The sequence below is a fragment of the Helianthus annuus genome, chromosome 5, assembly GCF_002127325.2.
Source record: "Helianthus annuus cultivar XRQ/B chromosome 5, HanXRQr2.0-SUNRISE, whole genome shotgun sequence".
NCBI lineage: Eukaryota > Viridiplantae > Streptophyta > Magnoliopsida > Asterales > Asteraceae > Helianthus > Helianthus annuus.
This window is the reverse complement of record NC_035437.2, coordinates 54,554,177-54,580,836: the sequence shown is the minus strand read 5'-3', so window position 1 is coordinate 54,580,836 and position 26,660 is coordinate 54,554,177. Positions and strand designations below refer to the sequence as shown.

Genomic DNA, 26,660 nt, shown 5'->3' with positions numbered 1-26,660 from the left:
CTAACACAAAATTCTTACTAAATGATTTACACATAACACCCACTAACAATTTTAACATCGTACTAGTTTTTTGTCGTCGCGCGTTGCGGTGAAACCGAGCAAATGATAATGTAAAACAAATGTGATTTGAAAATATAGCATGTTGTTTAGAAAGACAAACCATTAGAACAATTTAGTTTATCATCGTACTGTTTTATGATACTAAATAAATACTTTATTATAAGTACATTTTTCGTTTTTAACAAAACTTATAACGGAATGTCCGGGAAAAATCAATCAGAACTATGTACTTAAGTTTTTAGAAAAAAGTTATAAACGTAAATTATTAAAGAAGTATAAAATTAATTGATAATATATGTTCTAAAAAAAGAGAATTATTAAAAAAACGGTATAGGAAATATATGGTTTTAAAAAAGGAAAAAAATTAAAAATATGTTATTAAAAATAAAAAAAATAATAAAAACCTTAGGAAATATATGGTTTTAAAAAAGGAAAAAGAATTAAAAATATGTTATTAAAAATAAAAAGAAATAATTAAAAACTATATGTTATTATAAAATTTAAATTACTATTAATCATCCTTCACTAACAATATACAGTGGCGCACTTAGAGTGTTAATAGGGGTAGCACGGGCTACCCATCAACCCCGTCTCCGTAGTATAAAAATACCCCTTAACTCCATTTTCATAGTGTAAAAATACTCCTCAACTCCGTTTCTCTTATATAAAGGATACCCCTGATCCTAAAAAATAAAAATTAGGATACCCCTAACTTTTTAGGCTAGTTCCGCCACTGACAATATATATATATATATATATATATATATATATATATATATATATATATATATATAGGGGAGGGTTATCTTGAGAACGCTAAATATTGCGAGAACCGTGAGAACGAATGAAAAAACCAATCAAAACCATTTTTTTTAATACAAACCTCATTGTAATCAAGATACAACATCAAAACAAGAATTTATAACATCAAATAATTCATTTCTCCTTTCAAAATCATTTTTTTTAGATTTTTTACACATGTGTAAATATAGCAGATTTACACATGTGTAAATGGCAAACTTACACATGTGTAAATTTTCTTTATTTATGAATTCACGTAAATTTAAACGTGTAAATTGAATTTCTAACATTGTGTTCGAATAATAATGATAAGTGTAAAAAAAAAATTGAATTTGAATTGTTTTTGGCCAATTTCTCATGGTTTTTTCATTTGTTCTCACGGTTCTCACAATATTTATCGTTCTCATTTAAACCCTCCCCTATATATATATATATATATATATATATATATATATATATATATATATATATATATATATATATATATATATATAATATAGGGGTATTGGATTTTAATAATCCCAAGTTTCACTAATTGGCCGGTAATAATCCCAACTTCAAAAATTGCCTACAACAGTCCCAACTTGTAAGATTTTGGCCACCAATGATCCTTGTCTGACTGGGTTATAACCTTGTTGGGCTGGTGACCTGCAACTTATTCCGGCGACCCGTTTTACCCCTGAAACCACCAAACGAGACCACCACTAATCATCTCCGACCTCCTGTAATCTTCTCCGCTTCTCAAAACTTTAAAATTTCCACCATCTACGCAACTCCGGTGACCTGCAACTTATTCCGACGACCTTCTTTACCCCTGAAACCACCAAAGGAGACCACCACTTGTCATCTTCAACCTCTAGTGACCTTCTCCGTCGCTCAAAACTTCAAAAAACTAACTGGGTTATAACCCAGTTAGACAAGGATCATTGGTGGCCAAAATCTTACAAGTTGGGACTGTTGTAGGCAATTTTTGAAGTTGAGATTATTACCGGCCAATCAGTGAAACTTGGGATTATTAAAATCCAATACCCCTATAATATATAATTCGTGTCTTGTAAACAATTATCATGTTTTCAACCATTTCAAAGTTAAAAGGACCAAAATGAAACTTGCAATAAAGTAGACGCATTAAATATGAAAATTTACTAAAAAGTTGGTGCACTATAGAATCCTTGCGGACCCTCACTTTTTAATGGCCACTCTCTCTTGCCATCTTTCTAGTTCTTTTCCGGCGAGTCAGAGAGAGATAATCAAACATATTAAAACAAGAATATTCCTCAAATTCTGCATCTATCATCGGACGTTATGGATTTTAAGGATCAGAAAACCTTGCTAGAGTCGAAATCCAGCGACGACGATCGACGTGTTTCCTCTCCTATGACAAGAAAAGGCGTATATGCGGCCGTTTCTTACATGACATCTGCAGGTCTCTCTCTCTCTCTCTCTGAATATACACACACATGGGGATTCTTCAACTCAAAACAAGTAATATGTTAAGAATCGCATAATTACATAATACATTTGTACATATTGCTTTGAATGTGGTACGCTTAATACATTTGTAAGTGTAACCACCAAGTGTAGGATAAACCTTAGAACAAGGGGTAGCCCCTGCTACCTCTTAACCAGTGGCGAAACTAGAACATTAATTCAGGGGTATCCTAATTTTTTTTTTATCGTGCAATCATACAATACTAAAAAACGACAATAAATAAATAAATAAAGTAAAACAAATACCTAATAGATTTGTCCTCTTCTTTTTTCATAGCTTGAAATCGTTCCATCACATCCTCGTCTTTTACTTCACGTAAAAAAATCCTTTTCGACCGCACAAACCATAGCATTGTTCAAAAATTCTTGGCCCATTCGATTGCGTAAATCCGCCTTGACAAGCTTCAATTTCGAAAAAAATATTTCAACGGTTGCGGTTGCAACCGGTACAAGCATTTTTCAACGGTTGCGATTACAAACCTGCCAAAGTTCAAGTGCCGATTATGTACTTCCGTTCATTCGTTTTTTGGAGTCGACGTCTCTCACGTCTATTCGTTCAATGATCTGCCGAAGTGCCACTGATGTTCGTTCAATGTTGTTGGCTCTTTGTTCGTTCACGTCTGTTCGATATCCAACAGTGATTAAACATGCCGCCCAATTGCCCAAATCAATAATCATTCAATTTTGGGCTATTATTTACTTATTTGGGCTTAGCAAATGTGTTATTATTTACTTATTTGGGCTTACCAACATCTTATTATTTTGTAAAAAAAATTTGAGTGATGTCCTCGTACTTGTTTAGGGGTGTCATATGTATAAAAATCGAAAAAAAAAACAAAATTTAACACTCCTAGTAAAAACTTGAGCCATAGCCTGGGCTACGCCCGACATAACTGAAGGTCCGCCCCTGCTCTTAACGCTGCGACAGTAGTAGAATTTCTTTTTTGAAAACGTTTAATTATATTTTATGCACAATGTATAAATGTGTTTTGACATAACATAATATTATTGGTCTCTCTTTTCTATTGCTTCTAATAATTATATATTGACTCTATAAAAATATGTTATATGATATCTATGGTTCTTAACGTAATATTATTGGTCATGTAACAGTTATTTAATTTCGTTAAAAGTTTATATCTCCATTAGAGGGTCCACGGAGTTGAGTGTAACAGTTAATTTATGGAGAGGTTTTCCAACAACCGTTCATAGTGCTGCCAAACTCTATAATGTGATCTACATATATTTTAATAAAAAGTGATACATTTGAATAAAAAAATACCCTTCTTTTTATATAGAGTTAAATGTCATTTTAGTTTCCGTCGTTTGGGTCATTTTCCCAGTTTAATTTAAAAGTTTCATTTTTCATCTGTGAGTCCAAAAAGATTTCACCGTTGCTATTTTAGTCCACTGGATTAACTTCATCCATTTTTTCTGTTAACGAAAAGGCAATTTGGTCATTTTATATGTAATTCTGTGAACTAGAAGGACAATTCGGCCATATAAAATGATCGAATTGCCCTTCTTGTTAACAGAAAAAATGGATAAAGTTAACCTAATGGACTAAAATGACAACGGTGAAACCTTTTTGGACCCAGATGAGAAAAATGAAACCTTTAGACTAAACTGGGAAAATGACCCAAACCAAAGAGACTAAAATGGCATTTAACTCCTTTTTATATAATATACTTTTATCATTATTTCCGACATTTTAATCGGAAATGTTTTTCTTCCTGTTCATATGTTTTTATTAGTTCCTATATAGTTGGATATTTTAATTTAATGCTTAAATTAAAGATTTATTATTGGATAAAAAAATAGTTAGAATATTACTTGAATGTTGGTGTAATGAGGAGCTAGCAAGTGTGTAGTCCGATTCAAGAGAGAGGGATTAACCAATGAAAACAGGGAAGAGAAAAACAATTATTCGGTGACACAACGGTGTACTAGGTGTTTTGAGTACAATTATTCGGGTGCATGTACTTCCACAATATCCTTTTTGGCATCCAAAATAAAATTTAAATATATTATTCAAGTGATACATAAATATTTGTGGGATTTTCGTGATAATGTATGTGTACTTGATTCTCCATGTAATACATGTATGTGATTTAATGTAAAATACATCACATTCAACAAATATATGTATATATATATATATGTGTAATAAAGGTTATCATGAGATTTTCATGGTACAAAACGTGAGATCTTCGTAATAAGATACAAATCATGAGATTTTCAGAATATAATGAGAGTTATGTGTTAACATGTTAAACCATTTCCTTAAAGTAAGACCGAGGAAAAAAAGTTGATTTGTCACTTAGATGTAGTTAAGTTAGATTAAAGTATACCCAAAGGTCTAAGAGATTGTCTTAATTTGTTTTCCTTTTTTACACCCAAACCATTAAGAGTTTTTACACTCAAACCATTCAAAGAATAAAGCTAAGGGGATTAAATCATTTCCTTGATGTGAGGTAAAGTGAAATGGAGAAAAGTAAGTGCTGTGGCACCTAAGTGGTGTTAAAAAGAGTTAAAGTATACCCCAAGGCCTAATAACTTAATTTGTGTTTTTGTTAGGAGTAAAATGCCCGGATAGTGTCTGTGGTTTTGTAAAGTAACACCTATAGACCTCAACTTTTGAAAATTACACTAGTGCTCCCTATGGTTTGCTTTTTGTTACTTGGATAGTCCCTGGAGTGGATGAGGGTTAGTTTTCTACACTAAGTCCATCTGAAATTACTTATTTACCCTTTGCTTTTATTAAAATATAAAAAAATCACACACATATATATAGTCCTTATGGTTTGCTTTTTGTTACCCCTTGCGTGTTGACTATTTTTCCATGTTTGTTATGTTTATTTTGCAGTTCTCTTGATAATGTTCAACAAGGCGGCCCTTTCATCGTATAAATTTCCATGTGCCAATGTCATTACTCTTTTCCAGGTTCTCCCCCTTAAAATATTTTCAATTTTGACTTTCAATATGTCAAACTTGATATTTTTCATAGTAGACAACAAAACACATCTATGATTTGTATGTTTTTTAGTTTAAAACAATTCAGGTTGTTGATAAATATGTATATTTGACTTCAAAAATAAGTCAAAATTGACTTTGCACTACCTTTTCTTTATTTATTTATTTTTTATTTTTTGCAGATGGTGTGCTCATTGGTTCTTCTTTATGCATTGCGGTCTCGAAACATCGTGTCTTTCCGAGTAAATAATGAAAACCAAAGCACGAATAACATTCCGGGGATTTTTGTATCACTAAAAACATTGCTTACAACTCTTCCTCTAGCCATCTCCTATCTTCTATACATGGTACATTATATTTTACTAGTCGGTGTTTTTTTTTATTTGAACGACAATGGCTCAAACATCTTTAATGTACTTATATATAACAAATCACTGTTCTGTAAAACAAATTTTAAGTATAATATTGCATAAATATATATACATATTGCTTTAACTATGGTACATAAGACGGTTATGTAATCAGATAACCGACTTACTTTCTCTCTCCACTAAAACTAATACAGAGTGATTGCATACAAGTGTTAAATGTTTATGAAATTCTAATAGTTCTATATGAACGCCACCATATATATTTATTATGTCTTCTTAGTTATCTGAAATGTTTTGTTTTGTATGTAAAAGTTGGTTTCAATGGAATCGGTTCGTGGGGTGAGCGTGCCCATGTACACAACACTTAGACGAACCACCGTAGCATTTACAATGCTAGTAGAGTACGTTTTGGTGCGACAAAAGTATTCACGTTACATCGTTGGCAGGTACATTATCAATTTCATAATATTGAAGACAACATATTGTATGTTATTAGTTTTTATTTGGTTAATTTTCTTTTATGCCATAATATAGGGACCATGGAACATGTTACATAGATTTGTTGGGGCTTCACAACTTTTTATGTCAATAAATTTGATGTTACGTCGAATATACCTTTTAAAAACATAAACCGTTGTAAAATGAAAACCAGATAATATAATGGCATATGTTAATGAAACTGTCTCAATCCACCAACTATGGTTGGTGGTCCATTGGCAAGGCAAAGCCTTTTAAAACACTTAAGTGTGAGGTCTTGGGTTCAAGTATCACAAGAAACAAGAAATTTGCCGTTAAAAAAAACTACCTCATTCTACTCTATCAAAGATCTCTGATCCGAAACTAGTTGATTTCAGTGTAGGGATAATCATATTTGGTGCCTTCATAGCTGGAGCTCGAGATTTATCATTTGATTCATATGCCTACGCCATGGTTTTCTCAGCAAACATATGTACCGCAATATATCTAGCTTCGATAGCTCGAATAGGTAGTAATATATTTCCATTTTGGACCCTTTCATTTCAAGATAGTGTGTGACATAAATATTGATATTTCCTCAGGAAAATCTAGTGGTCTGGATAGCTTTGGTCTTATGTGGTGTAATGGTAAGAAACACCCCTTTTATCAAAGAAAAAAACATTTATATTTCGACTTTTGAAATTTACCCAAATCATTTTGTAGGTATAATATGTACTCCAATCTTGTTATTATGGACATGGGTATCTGGTGATCTCCAAGTTACAGCAAACTTCTCTCATTTGTCATCAGTCGGATTTCAGGTATGAATTTTTAACACAATATGAACGGTTTATGTAAAACTAGTAGAGTGTTACGCGTTCTAGTGCATTTTGTACTTTAATCTTGAATATTTTATACAGGTTGTGATGTTGCTATCATGTGTTATGGCTTTCTTTTTGAACTATGCGGTTTTCTTAAACACAACTCTAAACTCGGCCCTCACACAGACAATTTGCGGGAACTTAAAGGTTTGTAAATTGTGCCTAGTTTGACTCTAAAAGTCAAACGTTTAACATTTTTGGGACAGATGTAATTTGTTATGTAAGGATAGTTATGACATCTATAACGATATTGTAGGACCTTTTCACGATCGGGTTAGGCTGGATTCTCTTCGGTGGTCTCCCATTTGATCTGGTATATAACCACCCCTTTTGAGATTCATCTTTTGCAAGCTCTCTTTTACATGCTTTAAAAAAGTTGTGTTGATTATACCTAGCTGAACGTGGCGGGCCAATCTCTTGGGTTTCTCGGATCATGTATCTACGCTTTTTGCAAAATTAGAGGGTTGTAACCCATAACCAGGTTAGAACTTCATGAGCTTTTTTGCATACAAATCGTTCAAGAACACTAAGACTATAATATCACAATTATGGATCTTTGTATGATCCTTAAGACCACCTCATACAATGTTCATTTCAAAATGTGTTTTATTTGAATATTTTAAGGAAATATGAACTAATTCAGGTTTTTTTGTTTGAAACAGGTTCATGTCTAGCTGGCACTTGATAGACAAGACAATTTTGTTTGATCATCGAATTCAAGTCATAATTTGGAAACCATTATAATTTAAGTGTTTTGTTTGCATGTCATGAGTCATTGCGTATTCAATGAGTCTTATTTTCTCGTGAAACCAATTTTTGCTTATTTGCTTCTTTTTTTCATAAACAGTCTGTTTTGACCCAAACCTGTTTTGAACAAAATCCATTTTGACCCAAACCAACCTAAACTTTGTTTGATTGGGGGAATTTTGAACCCAACCCGGTATAACTCATTACCTAACCTGACAAACATGTTTTGCAAGGCTTAAACACATTGGGGGCCCTAAAAAAAATTCATGGATGCTGGAAATTTTTAAATTTTGAATCTATCACTCAATTTTAGATTTTTCGGTCTAAGTTGGGTATGGTCACATTACAAAAAGATAATACCAAATGACTAACATTCAAATATTCAATATAAATCTAAATATGAAGCAATCAAATGAATTTAATAATCTAACATTCATTTTAGGAAATTAAACTATCCTTTTATTCACATTCAAATAATCAGGACATTAAGGTAAAGTTAGACAAAAAAAGAAAGTTCATAAAAACATGCCCAAAATCGGGATCCTTTTGTGATTTTTTTCTAAACGCGACATAGAGGCGTTGTTTTGAGACCACTATCATGACTTGGGAGTGTTAGAATATTCTAGACTTAGCGGTGTTTGGGATTGAGTTTGGAAATAACTTATTAACTTATTGGAGATAATAAGTCAATAAGTCATTTAGAAAAGCCCCAAATCGTGGCTTTTGGAAATGACTTATTAGCTTTTTGAAAAAACTAATAAGTCAATAAGTCATTTCCAAACTCAATACCAAACACACTCTTATTATTGTAAGGAAATAATTAGGGGTGAGCAAAATAAATTACCCGACCCGACAAATACCCGACCTGACCCGATACCCGAGAAGCCTGTAAATAAATACCCGACGTAATACCCTATATGTAAAAGTCGGTTCCGGTTCTTTTGTTAATCGGGTATATCGGTCTTCGGGTAAAGAACCGACCCGGATACTGTGATATGAAATCTTGGAATACAGCTTGACAACATACATTCTGATTCTGCAGTGCACTCGACATCCTAGTTCCATTTCAGCAAACAACACGATAATTCTAGCCATCTAAGTTTAACCAACTGATAACATGTTATTTGTTTGTTATATTCAACATTGATCATTGTATTGTTTTATAAACTAATCACTGAATCATTAATGCAGACTGCAGAGTTTCAGGGAACCATACCTCAACCTCGTGAACTAGCAGCAGCAACACTTACAAAATTTATGAAAAGCATTGAAGATTTATTGAAGAATTGGATTTAGTTTTGTTTGATATATCAAGAATAGGTTAACTTATTATGATGGGCTTTGGCCCAGATTAGTTGTTTGTTCAGAATCAATATATTAAATCGGTTCCAGCAGGTTTGGCTTCGGTTCTTTGTTGTTCCCTACCCGACCCGACCCGATACCCGACATACTTGATTTACAGGAACCGAACAAATACCCTATATCCTATACTAGGGTTGGTTTCGGGTACTTTTCGATTCGGTTCTCGGTTCTAATCGTCGGACCTATTTATGCTCACCCCTAGAAATAATTCACCTTTAATTAGGGAGTAATATTTTTCATGACTAGGATTTCCATATTCAGCTTGTTCTCTCCCTTTTTTTAACATTGTCTCTTGTATTAGTTTTGATATAGAAAAGAAAACCTAATTTTCAAGTCTTTGTTACCTGTGAACATCTCACATGGTATTAGAGCAAGAGTTATAATTCTGGGAATTCTAAAATCCTTTAGCCCTATTATTGTTTCTTCAACCCAAAACATCCATATATCATAGCCTAAACCATGCCCCAAAAACTGGCAACGAAAATGTCAGGGAGTGACACCACGTTAACTAACATCCCCACTGAATTAACCTTGTAAATCGCTGCACTACTGAGAAATGGTCTCGAGGCGTAGTCAGCAATAACCAACTCCGAAAATCTCTCTCTCGGAACAAAACTTGAAGGAGATAATTGTGCATTATGGGCAACCCTAATGAAAAAATCTATTGGGGGTAGAGGAGAAGTCCTCACATTATAGGGGAACCATTACCTCCTTCAAAAATAGATAAGGCATACGCCTGGTGATTATTTTCGAGTTGATTCGAATTGTTAAAATCATTGTGTTTTTACAAGGTTGATCCAAAATATCGATGCAAGCTTGGTGACTAATGTCTCGTAGTATCCAACTGCAAAGGCCCTTAGGGATGGTCTAGCAGTCACATATGGATCTGAAACAGATTCATTGCTAGCGTTTGATCTTAATAAAAGGGCTAATTCACTAAGACAAGGAGGTGATACATTAGAACATTGTTGGAACAAACTACAAAAAAGGATCTGAAACAGATTCATTGCTAGTGTTTGATCTTCACAAAAGGGCTAATTCACTGAGACAAGGAGGTGATACATTATGTCACACCCTGGCTTTTGCGGAAGCGTGGATTATTTGGTGTGACTTCTTAATACCATAGCAACAATCATAACAATGCTATATGATAAAAACATGAGATATTCACCCGTTAATAGAGTTTAGAAAAATACCATATTATACTTGTCTTAAAACATCAATCACAAAATAAGTTACAAACCTTGACTTGATTTAATGAGTTCGTAAAAACTTAGCGAAAGACTTTAAACAATACTAGGTTTAGAGATATGTAACCCGTCCAGGAAGAGGTTACACCTTCTAAACCCTGGATGACTTCTTTATTCAAACGCAGCTTGAAAATACGTGCATACCGTGCCAGATCCATTAGTTCCCTGAAATACATGTAGTTTGAAAAGTCAACATAAAGTTGAGCGAGTTCATGTGTAAGTGAGTAGGTATAAACCTTTGTAAAAATGTCTGTATGTATGAAAATCCCTGGTATGTAGCAATTAAGGAAAAAGAGATCACCATTGGGTTGCAAAGCCAATGATATGTGTGAAGTGCTGTAGGAAGACTCAAACCTAGCAGATTTTTGCGTCGGGCTCAAAGTCACCACCTGGTTCATTCAGCGGACTCAGGGGTTGGGCTCACTACACCCAGATAGATCTACCGCTAATAACCCTCGGTCCTACAATGAGGATTAATGGCCTCTAGTTTCAGCCAACCCACTCATATGATCTAAGTAGTAACCCTCCTTAAGCTAACCATACCATGTATAAAAGTATTCGTAATCATTGTAACATGTATTTCACCCCCGAAGTACAAAAACTGAAAACAGTTAAGAGAAAAGGGGGACATGAACTCACAGTATTGCGTCTTCGTACTCGTAACCCAAATCTCCACGGCAATCACGACTACCTACAATGGTCTATTGTCTATTAGACGAACGGGTAGTGCCTTGTCTTAGTATTTGTGTTTTTGGGTTACGTTTCTGGTATTATTCCAAGTTATAACTGTTTTTAAGGTTTTGAAATAATAGTTAGACAACTATTTTAGAGTTATACTTCTCAAGTATTGTATATGCGCATTTCCTTCCCAAGGATGGGGGTAATTTATACTTGTATACTCGTATTCTTAAAATAATATATGTACCTGTATATCCCGCCAAGTAATGGCGTCATATTTCGATGTATTGTTCCAAATAAAAATATGTTAATATATTCCCAAAAATAACATATTTCTGTTTCTACAGTTTCCAAGATAATATTTTACCAAAATATACGTATACGTTATAATTCCGAAAAATATATTTTTAAGTCTCACTTGAAAATATATTTTAAATCACTTGTCTAAAATGTTCCGATTCCAAAATATACATATTTTTCCCAAAAATATTATATTTTACTTCATACAATTTCCCAAAATAATACTTTGTCAAAATACACCATTAAGAGTATTTTCCGAAAATACGCGCGTTGTATTTTAGAGTTCGCGTGGTAAAAACAATACCGATGTAACTTAAATATTTATTTGTGATGGTGTTGGTATTATTTTGGAGTCGTATTTTCATGATATATCAAGTAATATTATTTTTACCCTAAAAATAATATATCTTTAGTTCACATAATAATCACGTAAGCACACAAGCGTTTTATTAAGAAATATATATTCTCAATATATATTTAACAAGTTTCCTTTACAAAAATCCACCTCCGACACTTGGTTATTTTGTAATAAAAATCATGGCGAAATTTATATTTTGAAAACAAGTTAAAAATATATTTATAAACACTTGTCACAAAAATATTTCTAAGTGTTATATTTCTGGAAAAATTTCGCCAGAGTTTCCTCTGTAACTGGAGGTGGCCACGCTTACTAGCGTATCATTTTATTTTCATATAACACGTTAGATCGTTCTCAATAACCAACCCGACATTTAGACATGCAAAATACTACTTATATCCTTTCAGTTTTAATATACGAGACTGGGCTGTTTTCGGTTATTTTATTAAAATAGTTATCTTATTCCAAAAATTCCCAAATTTTTACAGAATGTCTTATATGACCCAAATATTATTGTGTAAAAATATCGTTGTCCAAATCATTACCATTATTTTGTAGAAATTCATTTTCCGGACTGCATTCAGATTTACCTTTTTCTGACTGCAGTTCATGGAATATTTTATTTAAAATTCATCGTAAGTCTGTTTCACGTAATTCCAGTTGGAGGATCCGGGCGACAACAGTGACCATCTACAGTGTAAATTTTATGATCTAACCCTACACCGAAATCAAGTTATGACTGAAAATATGACTCTCATTTACTGTTGTAAAAATGCAGCTTTAGCTGCTGTTACAAATCGCCGCTTTAAAAATAGTAAACGAAGTCCAAAAATTATGATTCTGGTGACCTTAGAACCGTATTTCATAGTACATAAACCTAGACTTCAGAAAATACATTTTTCGTTTTATTAAGGTCCTGTTACAGCCAGTTAAACTCGGCTGAAAATGCAAATCAGCATGCAGCCAGTTAAACTCGGCTGAAAATGCAAATCAACATGCTTTTTGTAGTATAAGTGTCTTTAAAAAGTACAGATACGATTACCATTCATTCTAATACGATTAACATCAGACTCTTAGTCATTTACATCAGATTTTTGTTCATTTAATTCAGATTTATCATGTATTATCACCTTTCATCTCATGACCTTTGTGTAAAGCTTTTATGTTCATGCTTTAAGTTATGATCTTTAGAGTTCTTAAGTTTAACATCATGAATCATACTTCAACCACCTTCATAGCATGTGAAATGAATGGATCTAAGAGACTTACCACTAGCTTAAGGCTAGGAGAGTTCAAGTGAAGAAATGTGGTGGTTAAAAGAAAACGAGAGAGGTCCTTGAGCTTCCGAACACACCAAGCTTCGTTGAACACCTTGATACACCCTTGAATAACCTTGAAATGCTTGAAGCTTGAAACAAAAGTGGGTGGTGTGTGTGTGTGGGAAGTCAGCCGAGAGTGGGAGGGAGGGTATGAGGGAGATGGTGAAGTTGGGAGGATGATGAAAATGATGGTTATTTATAATTCTCTAACCTCCATTATCCAAGGGTTCATATGCCTCCATTAGTACCAACATAATCACACTAAATCCCATGAAAGATTATGGAGATATTTTTGCAAGATTTGAAGAAATCTTTGGTGGGGCTACATGAGTGGACCGTGAATAAGCAAGGGGGGTTTAAATGAAATTTTGAGGGTAAGTAGGTTAATTAGTGGGGGGGGGGGGTTTAAGTGTAATATCTAGTATTTAATGTATTATGTATGTAGTGTAATATAAAGGGTGTTAGGGTTTTCGGGGTCCCTAACTAGCTCAGAAAAGTGTAAACAATGTCATTGACAATATTTTTATGCTCCGGTTAAAGTCCGGTTGTTCGGTTGGGTATCGTTTCGTTAAAGTGCTTAATTGTTCCGTAAAGTGTCTTTTGTAATGCTTTTTGTGTCACTGTTAATTCCCGACACTTTGGAAAGTGTCTAGTATCATTTTCCCATGTTTTTGCACTTCACTAGTTGAGTTAAATGCTGAATTTTATTTAAAAGTGCAGAATTTTGTAGTTAAAGTATGTTTTAGGCACTTCCCGGCGCTATAACTATCACCTAGTGATGCAGTTTTACAATCCTCACCTCCCTACACTCCCTACTAGTGTAGTAATCTATTCCCGGCTCATACTGGCCTCAGAGACAATGTCTGTCTAGTGCTGGAAATGTCAGCATGTTTACTGGGTTATCCGCTCAGTGTGCTAACTGTGCTTTGTGCATCAAGTTTGTCACTAAATTTTGTATATAATAAATGGAGTGACAGTAATAAGGTATGATGCAGGAATATGTATGTATCAGAAAACAAAAAGCAGTTTATTCGTAATTGAAATCAAGCACAGTAATTAAGCACTAATTAAATATTAATTATCTTGTACGGATACCTGTTTTGGTGAGGGTTGTCACATTCTCCCCCCGTTAGAAAAATTTTGTCCTCGAAATTTGTACTACCTTAACTCCGTATGGTTACGTCACACGTGTATGTATATGAATAATATCAAGGTAGATAACCTCCAAACCGAATCAAACCTTACTCACATTTGGTGAGTCCAAGAATATATATCAACCCGAATCCTAGGGTTAAAAGGTGTGTGCTCATAGCAGTTGATGTCAAGGGTACAAGACGTACTTGACGTATAGCCTAGTGTAATCCAGCTGGCAGGGGGTCCACAAAAGAGGAGCCTTGACTAATAAGACTCTCAAACGATCGATCGCAATATGCACGCGAGTTTTCACGAAACATAGCACCCGCTATATGAATTCAAAAATCATCAACTCAAATGAAATAGTAAAATGATCTGTCAACTCCCGAGTAGACGAGTGGTAAGGTTCAGTGTGTTGAACATTTTGAATTACGAGAATACGCCGAGTGAATACAAGCGAATCTGGTGTATCCTTGCCTTGATTTGTAGTTGCATCAGAAATGTTTAAATAACAAGTCAACAAAAGTTGATGTAGTTTTACGTGAAACGGTTGACCATGATTAGCACAAGCTACAAGTTTGTAATGACACCACAAGGTGTCGCGATGACATAATTCCATAATAGCGGTGACTGAACAAGTTCACCGTGTTTGAGATCAGATGAAAGTGTACCGAAACAAGCCGGAAGATTTGATTTACACAATGTCATAAAGTTTTCGGTTGAATACGGAATCATCAAAGAGCCACTGTTTTGATCGAAGATGAAAAAGTATTAAGTACTGTAAGGCATTTGATTGACAATGAAAGAATCGTTAGGAGGTACTTTGTGCTTATGAAATGAATATATGTATCATTGCCTCAACACACAATTGTGTTAAGACTGCTTCGATCGTGGACATCAAAATGGATTGTTAACAAATAAATAGGCAATTAAATTCGTGTAAGAAATGAGTAACCCAATTAGCGCAAGCTTCAATTCGGTGAAAGTATCACTGCAAGGTATCGAAATCAATCAACGATTTAATGGAGCCATAGACCAAACAAGCCTACTACAACTCGAAACAAAAGAATCTATGCAAAGTATTAGAATATGATGCTCTCAATACATCATATGGCGTCTCAAAACAAACATGCGAACTTGATAAGTTCAAGCAATCGAACTTAATCTCAGTGTAGCCCGACAGTAAACATATGTATCAACAAGGGAATCTTGGCATGATATCAAACATGTAACTTGAAAGAAAGCGGTTTCCAGAAAGTGTGTTGACTTGATAACAAAAGAGTCAACAATGATAATAATGTAGGTCATTTGAATCACAAACCAGTGATTAGATTTAGCAACGTAATATTTGAACTATAATGAAGTGTTTATTCGAAATGAAACCGCATGCGTAGCAAAAGGTGCATGGGTTATATATAAGTTTTCAAGTGATGAAGCGATGTGTTTCTACCAAAAGGGAGAAGTGACCAAGTATACGAAGCAAACGCGTGTTCGCTCTCAGCGAAGGAAATCAACGTGGTGCAACTACTTTGAGGGGAGTAGAAATGCAAATATCTACTCGTTAGAAGTAAAAGTGAAGACTTCGACGGAAGAAAATTTAAGCACTTTCGGTTTTGTCAATTGCCTTGACAAGTTTGTCAAGTTAATGATATTTGATTGAGTTGACAGATATGGTTCCTAAGTAAAACACTTACGAGTTTGGTCCTGGGTTCCCAAAGGTCCTAGATATAAGTTTTCTAGATTCTCCAGATTTCGTATCCCGTGTGGATCCGGTTTGTACATTGTGTAGGAAACACCATTTTGTCTACGTCTAGAACAAGTCATTGTCCCACAATTTCGCCCTGGTATACTTTCTTCCCGAATTTCACCGCTAACGATGCTCGATCGTCGACCAGTCGTGTAGTAGTAGTTGGGTCCTCATAGTCAGTTATGTAAGAGGTTCGTTATCCCTTAGTAAGAGTCACCGACTCTCGTGCGTTAGCTCGTTCGGCTCCTGGTAGTTGATGTTTATTTGAAAATCATCATCCTTCTTTTTGATGAGCAGAAATAGGGTTACCCAAAAGGGACATCTTGGTCTGTTATCTTCCTTCTCTGTCCACTGCTAAAACTTCACTGTCAATCCTTGCATTTCCGAAGGTGTAAGTCGCTCAGGGTACATTGACTACAGGCGCGACGCCTGCAATCAAATCGATGCAAAAATTCGACTTGTCGTTGAAGAGATAATTCCGGCTAGTCTTCGAGGAAGACTCCAGGATATTCTCTGATCACGGGGGTATCTTCGAGTTTTAGTTCTTCGGCTCCCTTGTCCCCGACATGAGCCATAAAACAACACATCCTTTCCGCAACAACTTTCGTGCCCTCAAGCAATTCGTGATCTGTAGAGGCGTATCCTTCTTTGTGAGTCATAATCGTTCCTTCATTCGTCATCGAGGTGCGGATATCAACCTCCGCTCGACCGCTTGCCAACTAATACATCCAATTACCACGTTGAAGCTTCCCAGCTCAACTGGTAGTAGATTCATCGTAAATTTACGCTCTCCGGTTTTTATCTTGTCGCCCGCTGTTACTGTGTTGGCTTCCACTAGCTTCCCCTAAGCTAGTTCTAATGGGTACTGGAATATCGACTTACTCGCTACTTAAACCAATTATACTCTCGAACTCTAGAGGTGCGAATCGTAAAATTTGCAACAGTATTTGGCAATACAGATGCATAACATTGAGTAATTCGGGACGTACCGATATCCATGCTTGAATCCTTGGCGTGTCTCCCTAGCTCTGGTGGGGGAGCTTTCATCCTTGTGCCTGATTGTTTTTAGGGCAATATTTTCTGAAATGCTTTTTGCTTCCACAGTTAAAACAACCTCGAGCACGTTTCTGTTTATCACTCATTCTGCCTCGACAATTGTCATTGTCGTTGTCCCCTTCGTGATTCTCACTACCGTCTTGGCCTCCATTTCTACTTTCAGTGCCTTGCCTACAAGTTTCTTTAGGATGCCCCCTCTTTCCTCAGTTAGCACATTTTCCATATCTACATCGCCCGACATGGTAACGTAAACAATTGTCGCACTTAGGTAGGATACCCATGTAGTCTTTTCCCTTTTTGGCCTTCTTCTTGCTACTCCCCCGAGTAACCATCTTGAAATTTGCGAGTTTTCTCTTGTTATCCCCAGATGCCTCTATAGGAGTCTCCTTTTTCTCCTCAGCAGTGGAAAATTCTCCTCGTCTAACTGCTTCTTCCGTGAGCGCCACACTTATGTCGATAGCCTCGGTGATCGTCGAAGGTTTAGATGTTGTTACCAGGCTTAGAATCTGGGGTGCCAGTCCTCCTATGAAACGTTCGATTCTCTTAAACTCTGGTCCCCCCAGAAGTAAAGCAACTTGTGATAATTCGTTAAATCTCTGCACATACTCAACTATCTTTGGTCCTTCCATTTTTCAAGTTCCACAGTTCTGTTTCCAACTTCTGGACTTCTGCCCTCGAGCAATATCTCTTACGCATCAGATCTTTCAGTTCGTCCCACGTCATAGCATACGCAGCGGTCTCGCCCATTGCCCGAACTTGATGGTTCCACCATGACAGAGCCTCATCCATCAATAGTCCAGCTATATACGTGACCTGATGTTCGGGTCACATTTGCTCAATCGTAAAACAGAATCCGTCTTTTCAACCCAGCGTATGAAGGCTAAGGCACCCCCAGTGCCGTCGAAATCTCGAGGTTTGTGGTCCAAGAACTGCTTGTAGGTGCAGCCGTTGGGGGGGTTATTTCCTGAGGTAACTCCGCTGCAATCGGAGCGACGGGCCTCGTATCGTGCGATGGCCTGTAAGAGGCGCTCTTGCATTTCCGCCTCTGTTGTAGGTAGAGGGTGGTTAATATCGGTGTTCCCTTGAGTCGACATCTTCCTAGAAGAAAGTCGGTTAGGTCAGGTCTTGTGAAGGATGCGAACACACAAGTCTCTATTCAACGAATAAGACCTCAGAAGTGTATTACATATACGTATATACGCAGTCGTTATACATTCAATCACATATTACCCCATGTATTGCACAACTCGTAAATAGGAATGTAGCAAGTAAGCATGTAGCATTATAGTTATAGCACAAATATGTAGATCAACAGCGTGCTTAGTGGGGACATAGCGACGGGGTTTTTGTTAGTCATTAGTCATAAGTATTGTCGCGTGTTTAAAGATGATCAGGCTTTCATTATCCTCCGGCCACAATCACTGTGTCTTACAAAATGCATCACATCAGAAGGGACACAGGGTCACCCTACCCTTGTCCAACAAGTATATTAGTGCATCAAAATTACGTAGTCAGAAGTGATCCTCAAAAGTCTCCACAATCCCGACTTATCATTAGTGTCCTTACCCAAGCGTAATGCAATCCGCATAATCCAGAAACCAACTATACTGGTGACTGAGGTGGAGGAGAAAAGAAAAGTAAACTATCAACATGCTTGAATTCCTCCGCGAGCTTGTATATACCTCGAAGTAGTCAACTGATTTGCCGCTCGATGGTAAAAGGAACGAGCATCAAAAGAAAACCTGGGAGAGGCGTTATAGCAGCAGGTGAGAGTGTCAAAAGGAATCCTGGTGAATGTGCGGGATCAAAGTATACATACTATAGACAGTGTGGAGAACGTGGTGTCAGCTCAAGCTCCAAAGCTCTGCGACTTGTATCCTCAAACTGTAGCTGATGTTACAGGAGCACTTATCCTGTGTATAGCATCCATAATGAGAGGGATGGCAAGGGTCTATAATCAATATAGCGTGTTATAAGATCCATCAAAGTGGCTCATCCGGCGTTGTAGAGGTGAATGTAGCAAATAGTGCGACCTGTGCAGTTGGGAAAATGCTGTTGTAGCAGATAAATCGTTATGCAGGTGCTGACCTAAAGTACCTTCCCGGGGTGCGGTTATATTCTGAAAGAAAGCTATAGGCACCTTGGCGCAATGGAAGTCGGTCTTCATAGGGGAAAGGAGCAATGTGGCGGTTGCGGGTGTAAAAACAAACATCTCAAAAATGAGGAGATTGCCCGATGCAGGTGGATATAAGGGGTGCAATGTCTAGTAACCCAAAAGTAACAGGGTCACAATCAAGCAAGGGTGTAGGACCAGCATTTGCAACATCAGGCTGACTCAAAAGGTGCAGAAGCTAGCTCAGCAGCAGGCCCTGGGTCGTGTAACGGTGTGGTGTCAGCCTGATGTTGCAAATGCTGGTCCTACACCCTTGCTTGATTGTGACCCTGTTACTTTTGGGTTAGTGTGGTGTCTCGAGCAGGTGATAGAGTAGCAGCCATGTCATCGTCGTCTTGTGTCAATAGTAGAATGCTGTATTCCAGCTGTTTGTAAGGTTGCAGGTATCACTGACTCAAAGGAGTCTGAATGCATGCTAGAATCAGAGGATGGCTTGTTAACAGGGGTCTTAAGAATTGAAGTTAGTAATAGTGTTCTCGTCTAGTTTTCTATCGTTATGGGCGTCGGCAGGAGGACCATCGATAAGCATGCCAACGTAGTCATATAATGTTTGTCGAGTAGCCAACCTTCAGTAGACATGTCTGCAGGAGGTGCATCATCGAGGATTGGAGCCATGGTGTGTCCATCATCGGGATTACCAGTTATGGAGTGGTCATGGATTGAAACAAGAGTGACAGAAAGATTCTTGTCAGAGAAACCATCAGCTAAGATGAAGTATCACCAGAATCTGGTAGCACGGACTGTTAGGAGTCGTCCTCGTCCTTAGCATATCATGATCACTCTCAGTATCTGACGTAATTGTCTCTGGCGCAGTTGTAGTCTCATTATCTGTGGCGGTGGTCGTAGGGTTATCAATGTCTGATAACTCGTGACATATGTGCCGGTGCGTAGCATGTATATCCATAGTAATTACTAACGATTAGTGTATGCGAACAACTACCACATATGCATGTACATCAACCTTAAATCAAATAAGCATGCAAGTCTCAATTAATGTAAGCAAGTAATCATCCTAGTCTTCCCTAGACTATCCTCCCAGCCTCTCAGACTGAACCTCCTAGTCTCTCAGACTATCCTCCCAGCCTCTCAGACTGATCCTCCTAGTCTCTCAGACTGAACTTTTCTAGTCCCACTAGACTAACCTCCCAGCCTCTCAGACTGAACTTTCTAGTTCCACTAGACTAACCTCCCAGCCTCTCAGACTGAACTTTCTAGTCTCTCAGACTACTCCCTCAGTCTCTCAGACTGGACTTCCCAGTCTCTCAGACTACTCCCTCAGTCTCTCAGACCGGGTTATAAATTTAAATTTGGAAATGTGTATTTGTGCCTTTTGTTTGTAAAAGGTTTGTTCCCTGGATCTGGACGTATGGTGTATGCAATGTAAAAATGTTTGAAAACGTTTTCGTGAGAGCCCTGATGATCATAGTCTAGACTCGAGAAAGAATCCTAGTTCGCTATGATCGAGGCTCTGATACCAAGTTGTCACACCCTGGCTTTTGCGGAAGCGTGGATTATTTGGTGTGACTTCTTAATACCATAGCAACAATCATAACAATGCTATATGATAAAAACATGAGATATTCACCCGTTAATAGAGTTTAGAAAAATACCATATTATACTTGTCTTAAAACATCAATCACAAAACAAGTTACAAACCTTGACTTGATTTAATGAGTTCGTAAAAACTTAGCGAAAGACTTTAAACAATACTAGGTTTAGAGATATGTAACCCGTCCAGGAAGAGGTTACACCTTCTAAACCCTGGATGACTTCTTTATTCAAACGCAGCTTGAAAATACGTGCATACTGTCACACCCCGACCGCGTATAACATGCAACCGCGGCGGAAAACGTCGGGGAGTGTTGTGGACAGAATTAATTGATATACAACCATGGAAATTAAAGTTACATTTTATTTATCAAACACGGGTGTTACATTGTCTTAAAAGGAAGTACAGAATTCAAAACATAGTTATACTAGTTCTATCTTCATTTTTAGTGTCTAAGGCACAGGTCCGCCCTAGTATCGTGATCAACATCTTATGGAACAGCTCCTGAAAACACATGTGAAAGCAGGTACGTCAGCATAAAAATGCCTGTGAGATACATAGGTTTTGTGAAAGTGGGATTCATGACTTGGGTTTTAAAGAAATGTCTAATAACAGTCAGTCATGAACCTTGTAATTTGTCTCGCTTTGATACCATTTGAAAAACGATAATATCAGATGATATGTATAGATAAACGTAAGGTTAAATGAATAACCTAGTAAAATGAGTTGAATAAGATAAGTTGTTTTGTAAGACAATGTTTTATGAAAAGTATGTTATTTGTATAAATGTTATATGTCTAAACTGAAATGATTTAGATAACGCTAAGATATGTAATATTATACAAACATTTATATATAGGAAGTACCAGCGGCGTATCCACCATGTTCGCATCATATTACATACTCCACGTGCTCAAACCATTTACCCAAACCATCCACCATGTGAGATTGTTCTTGTATAACTCAATTGTCAAGTGTTATTATGTAAACCATGTCAAAAGTCTATGTTCAATGTAAATCACCAAATGTGTATGTCAATGTCAACGTGTTTATGTTCAATGTAAATCATGTAATGTGTATCCCAAAATGTATCATGTACGGTAAGCGAAATGTATCAACTTAAACCATATGTAAAATGCACAAAACAAGTCGTTGAAGTAAAACGTGGTTTAAATCAACGTTATGTTCTGTGGAAAAATGCATGCTCTATTGATATTAACATTTATGCGGTATTGTGAAATATGCATACATCCAAGCCTTGAGACTGTGGCGATAAACCCTTAAACAAATTAAAGGTTTATCTAAGTTATGTATATCGAATTCGGTCATTCCTTACAATCCTATCAAACCCAGGATTTCAGGAACAGGAGTTGTCAATTCCTATGGTACCACTACCTACTAACGAACGGCGTAGCTAATGTTAATGAATGTATTGTCCCATGTTAAACAAACCAAATGTCATAACAAAATGAAGGCATGTGATGTAAACAATTGTACTAAGTATGCTAAGTAAACATACGAAGCAGAAATGTTCATGTAAATCAAGGTGTCCATATGCTGAGTAAACATATGCAACAGAAATGTTCATGTAAATCAATGTGTCCATATGCTGAGTAAACATATGCAACAGAAATGTTCATGTAAATCAATGTGTCCATATGCTGAGTAAACATATGCAACAGAAATGTTCATGTAAATCAATGTGTCCATATGCTGAGTAAACATATGCAACATAAATGTTCATGTAAATCAATGTGTCCATATGCTGAGTAAACATATGCAACAGAAATGTAATGTAAATCAATGTACTAAGTACGCACACAATGGGCATACATAGCGTGAAATGTAATGAAATCATGTACTATAATGTACTAACAACATAGCAGGCATATGATGTGAAAACATGGAAAGCATGAATGTAACAGATAGGCACATGTGTTTCACCCCAAAACAGTTTGTAAAACAGTAGAAAATGGGGTTCTATGTACTCACCTGAGATTGCTTTGAATTCCTTGTATAATAACCAGATAATGCTAGAGATCACGGGATATCAAACGGCACCTAATAGGTAGCTATATTAATATACCGGACCAAATCGGAAGGATCGGATAGTATGCGGATTCGTAAACCAAACGAGTATGGAGACTCGTGTAATATGGTTTAACGAAGCCTACATACTAAAATGAAACTTAACCTAAGTGCTTGCGACCCATCACGACCCGTTTAGGTAGCTTATGCCACCTTAACGCGTCGTTCGCGTAGAACGCGTTTGGAACGCCTAACATCGTGACCACAAGGCATAACCTCGGAAGGTTATAGCTATGGTCACCTAATGTGTTTGGTCAGATCCTAATGATCGACCAAATGGGTCGGGTTCGAAAGTATAAGCGATGGTTTAGATCGCTTACCGTACGACCCTATATAAGCACTAAACTAAAAGTGACGAGCTAAGCATGTTAGAACATGCTTAACTAAGTTTAGAAAACAGGTTTGGCATCAAAGCAAACGGCTTTGATGCTCACGAGTAGTTTGGTTACAAAATACGCAAGAATGCGCATTTTGGCCGAAACTACGACTCGTCACTGAGCCTAGATAACGTGGTAATCAGTAGGTATAGTCACTACGGACTATAACCATCGTGATCACGCTCACGTTATGAAGTTCCACGAACTTCTTGTTGACCATAGGCTGGTCAATGCAGAAAGTCAACAAAACGTTGACTTTCAGACTCGAAAAGCGAATAAAAGAACGAAAGAAGACTTACGGAGGGTCCCCGAATGCTAATCTAGATCAAAGAGCTCAGGTATGAAGCAATGGCATCAACTTAGAGCATTTTGATCAGAATGTGTGAGTTTTTAGCAACAAGGGGGGGGGGGGGGGTATTTATAGGAAAAGTAGAGCCGGTAGGATCGTTTCTTGATTTTCGTGCCACGATCTTGAGCGTCCACTTGTCAAAATGTTGTGGTTACTGAAAATGGCCCTTGGCTCTTGATTGGGTGAAAGGGCATTGCCCCTTGGTGTGTTTGAAAGGCCAAATTGCAAGAAAAAAACAAAAATTTGGTTACTGGAAGTGCCATGCGGCCCGCATCAGGATATGCAGAAACTCAGGTGGGCCGCCTGGGCCTGTCTGATCTGCATATACTTTCAAAAATGGCAGTTTTGGTCCCTGTTGCGTATTTAAGCCATTTCCGACACTTCTAAGGCCCGTAAAGCCAATTTTATGGCCCTAAAATGATGCCTAAATATTGTGGACATGAAACATGCTCAAAAATGTTCCGGATGTTGGTTCGTTTGGCCGTTCGATCGCGATGTTCGCTTAATTACGACGGAATGCGCATAAGCGCGAAAAACGATCCAAATGACGCGACGGATGGATTTTTCTTATGCCAAACACTAAGGCATAATATAAGGATGTTTAAATTTTTGGATGTCCGGATGTATTCAGAACGTAAGTTATGCGCGAAAGTGCAAACTTGTGCCCTTTTTGACACTTTTAGTCCTTGAATGATCCAAAAGTTTGTTTTAGCATACCAAACCCCTCAAAGCCTATTTCTAAGCTATGTAAAGGATATTTATGGTATGTTTAACTTATGGACATGTTCCGGAATGTTCGTTACAGTCCAAATTGGCATACTTTCGTAGTTTGTCAAGTTTAGTCCCTGTAAGCGAATTAACTTGTCTTTGCCATACCAAGGCCTTCAAAACTTATTTCTAAGTTATGTAAAGGTTATTTAAGGTATGTTGAGTATATGTTGATGTTCCAGAGTATTTGTCGCATTAAACTAGGTACGTTTAAGCACTAGTTAGCGTATAACTCTCCAGAAAGCAATGTAGAGTTTGAAATTGAACAAAAGTCAAAACATGAAAAATGTAAAACACAACCAAACAAACATTGGGATCAAATAACATTGTTTTATTGATAACTGAACTGTTCACAACGATTACAAGCACAAATGTTACAGTCTCCCCTACTTGTGAAAATTTCGTCCCGAAATTTATTTAGAGGAAACTCGTGGAAAAAGATGCGGATATTTCGCCTTCATTTGATCTTCACGTTCCCAAGTAAATTCGGGTCCACGTTTAGATTCCCAGCGAACCTTGACCAAAGGAATGCGCTTGCGTTTAAGCCACTTGACTTCACGTTCCATGATTTCTACCGGTTTCTCGACAAATTTCAGTGTTTTGTCAACACGAATTTCGTCAAGCGGTATGTGGAGGTTTTCATCAGCTAAACACCTCTTGAGATTGGACACGTGGAAGGTTAGATGAACATTTCCAAGTTCAGGAGGTAACTCAAGTCTGTAGGCTACCTTACCGATTCTTTCGACGATCTTGAATGGTCCAACGTATCTAGGTGCAAGTTTTCCTTTCTTTCCGAATCTGATCACACCTTTCCAAGGTGAGACCTTAAGTAATACACGATCACCGACTTGAATATCCAAGGGCTTGCGTTTTAGGTCTGCGTAACTCTTTTGACGGCTTCTAGCTGTCTGAAGGTTATCACGTACTTTCTTAACCTTATCTGTTGTCTCTAAAATGAGGGCAGGTCCAGTAAGTTGAGCCTCGCCGATCTCATTCCAGCAGACTGGTGAACGACATTTTCGACCATAGAGAGCCTCGAAAGGAGCCATGTTGATGCTGGAGTGATAACTGTTGTTGTAGGAGAATTCAATCAACGGAAGATGTGAATCCCAACTACCACCAAAATCGATCACACAAGCTCTAAGCATATCCTCCAGTGTCTGGATTGTTCTTTCAGATTGACCATCCGTTTGCAGATGATAAGCTGTGCTCAGATTAAGTTGAGACCCCATAGCAGATTGCATGGTCCTCCAAAAATGAGAAGTGAAACGAGCATCTCTGTCAGAAATGATGTTCAAAGGAACACCATGTCGAGCTACAATTTCATCTACATATATTTGAGCAAGTTTGTCAGCCGAATAATCCTCACGGATTGGCAAGAAATGCGCTGACTTGGTAAGACGATCAACAACTACCCAGACGTGGCCTTTCTTTGTGCACGGAAGTTTAGTAATGAGATCCATAGTAATGTTTTCCCATTTCCAAACTGGGATCTCCAGTTGCTCCAATAAACCGGCAGGACGCTGATGTCAGCCTTAACCTTAAGACAAGTAAGGCATTTGGATACGTATAAGGCAATGTCTTTCTTCATACCAGGCCACCAATACTGAATACGAAGATCCTTATACATCTTATCTGAGCCAGGATGAATAGAATAACGAGACTTATGGGCTTCATCCATAAGCAAGGTACGAAGATTATCTTGGCTTGGGACCCACAAGCGGTCCATGAAATAATATGATCCATTGTCCTTCAGTTCTAGAGCAGGAGTTATGTGATAAGGAAATTCCTTATCCATCAAACCTTGTGAAACACAAGATTGTTGAGCCTGAGAAATACGGGCTTGGATATCGGTTTGAGCTTGAATAACAGACTGGACACGAACACAATGAAGCTTAGTACGTTCCTTGCGACTCAAAGCATCGGCTACGACATTCGCCTTACCAGGATGGTAGCGAATCTCGCAGTCGTAGTCGTTTAGAAGTTCGACCCAACGTCTTTGCCTCATGTTGAGTTCCTTTTGATTAAAGATATGTTGAAGACTTTTGTGGTCCGTGAAAACCACACATTTTGTACCGTACAAATAGTGTCTCCAGATCTTAAGAGCGAAGACAACTGCACCCAACTCAAGATCATGAGTGGTGTAGTTCTTCTCATGTATCTTCAACTGCCTCGATGCGTATGCTATAACTTTGTTTCTTTGCATCAGGACACAGCCAAGACCTAATTTAGATGCGTCGCAATAAACGACGAAATCATCATTACCCTCGGGCAAAGTTAGGACAGGCGCGTCACAAAGTTTCTGTTTCAAAGTCAGAAACGCTTCCTCTTGTTTGACTCCCCAATCAAATGGCTTGTTCTTCTGAGTTAG

At 37.2% G+C, this 26,660-nt stretch overlaps 1 protein-coding gene across 1 annotated transcript; it reads left to right on the top strand.

Moving 5' to 3' along the window:
- Positions 1-2,048: 2,048 nt before the first annotated feature.
- On the top strand, positions 2,049-7,801 carry LOC110940328 (UDP-N-acetylglucosamine transporter UGNT1). The gene is made up of 11 exons (XM_022181884.2): positions 2,049-2,287; positions 5,219-5,295; positions 5,508-5,672; positions 6,009-6,142; positions 6,551-6,681; positions 6,755-6,799; positions 6,876-6,973; positions 7,073-7,180; positions 7,290-7,346; positions 7,429-7,514; positions 7,696-7,801. Exons 1-10 carry the CDS (start codon positions 2,167-2,169, stop codon positions 7,501-7,503), a joined length of 1,011 nt encoding a protein of 336 aa, XP_022037576.1. The 5' UTR covers positions 2,049-2,166; the 3' UTR covers positions 7,504-7,514; positions 7,696-7,801.
- The last annotated feature ends 18,859 nt before the right edge of the window (positions 7,802-26,660 follow it).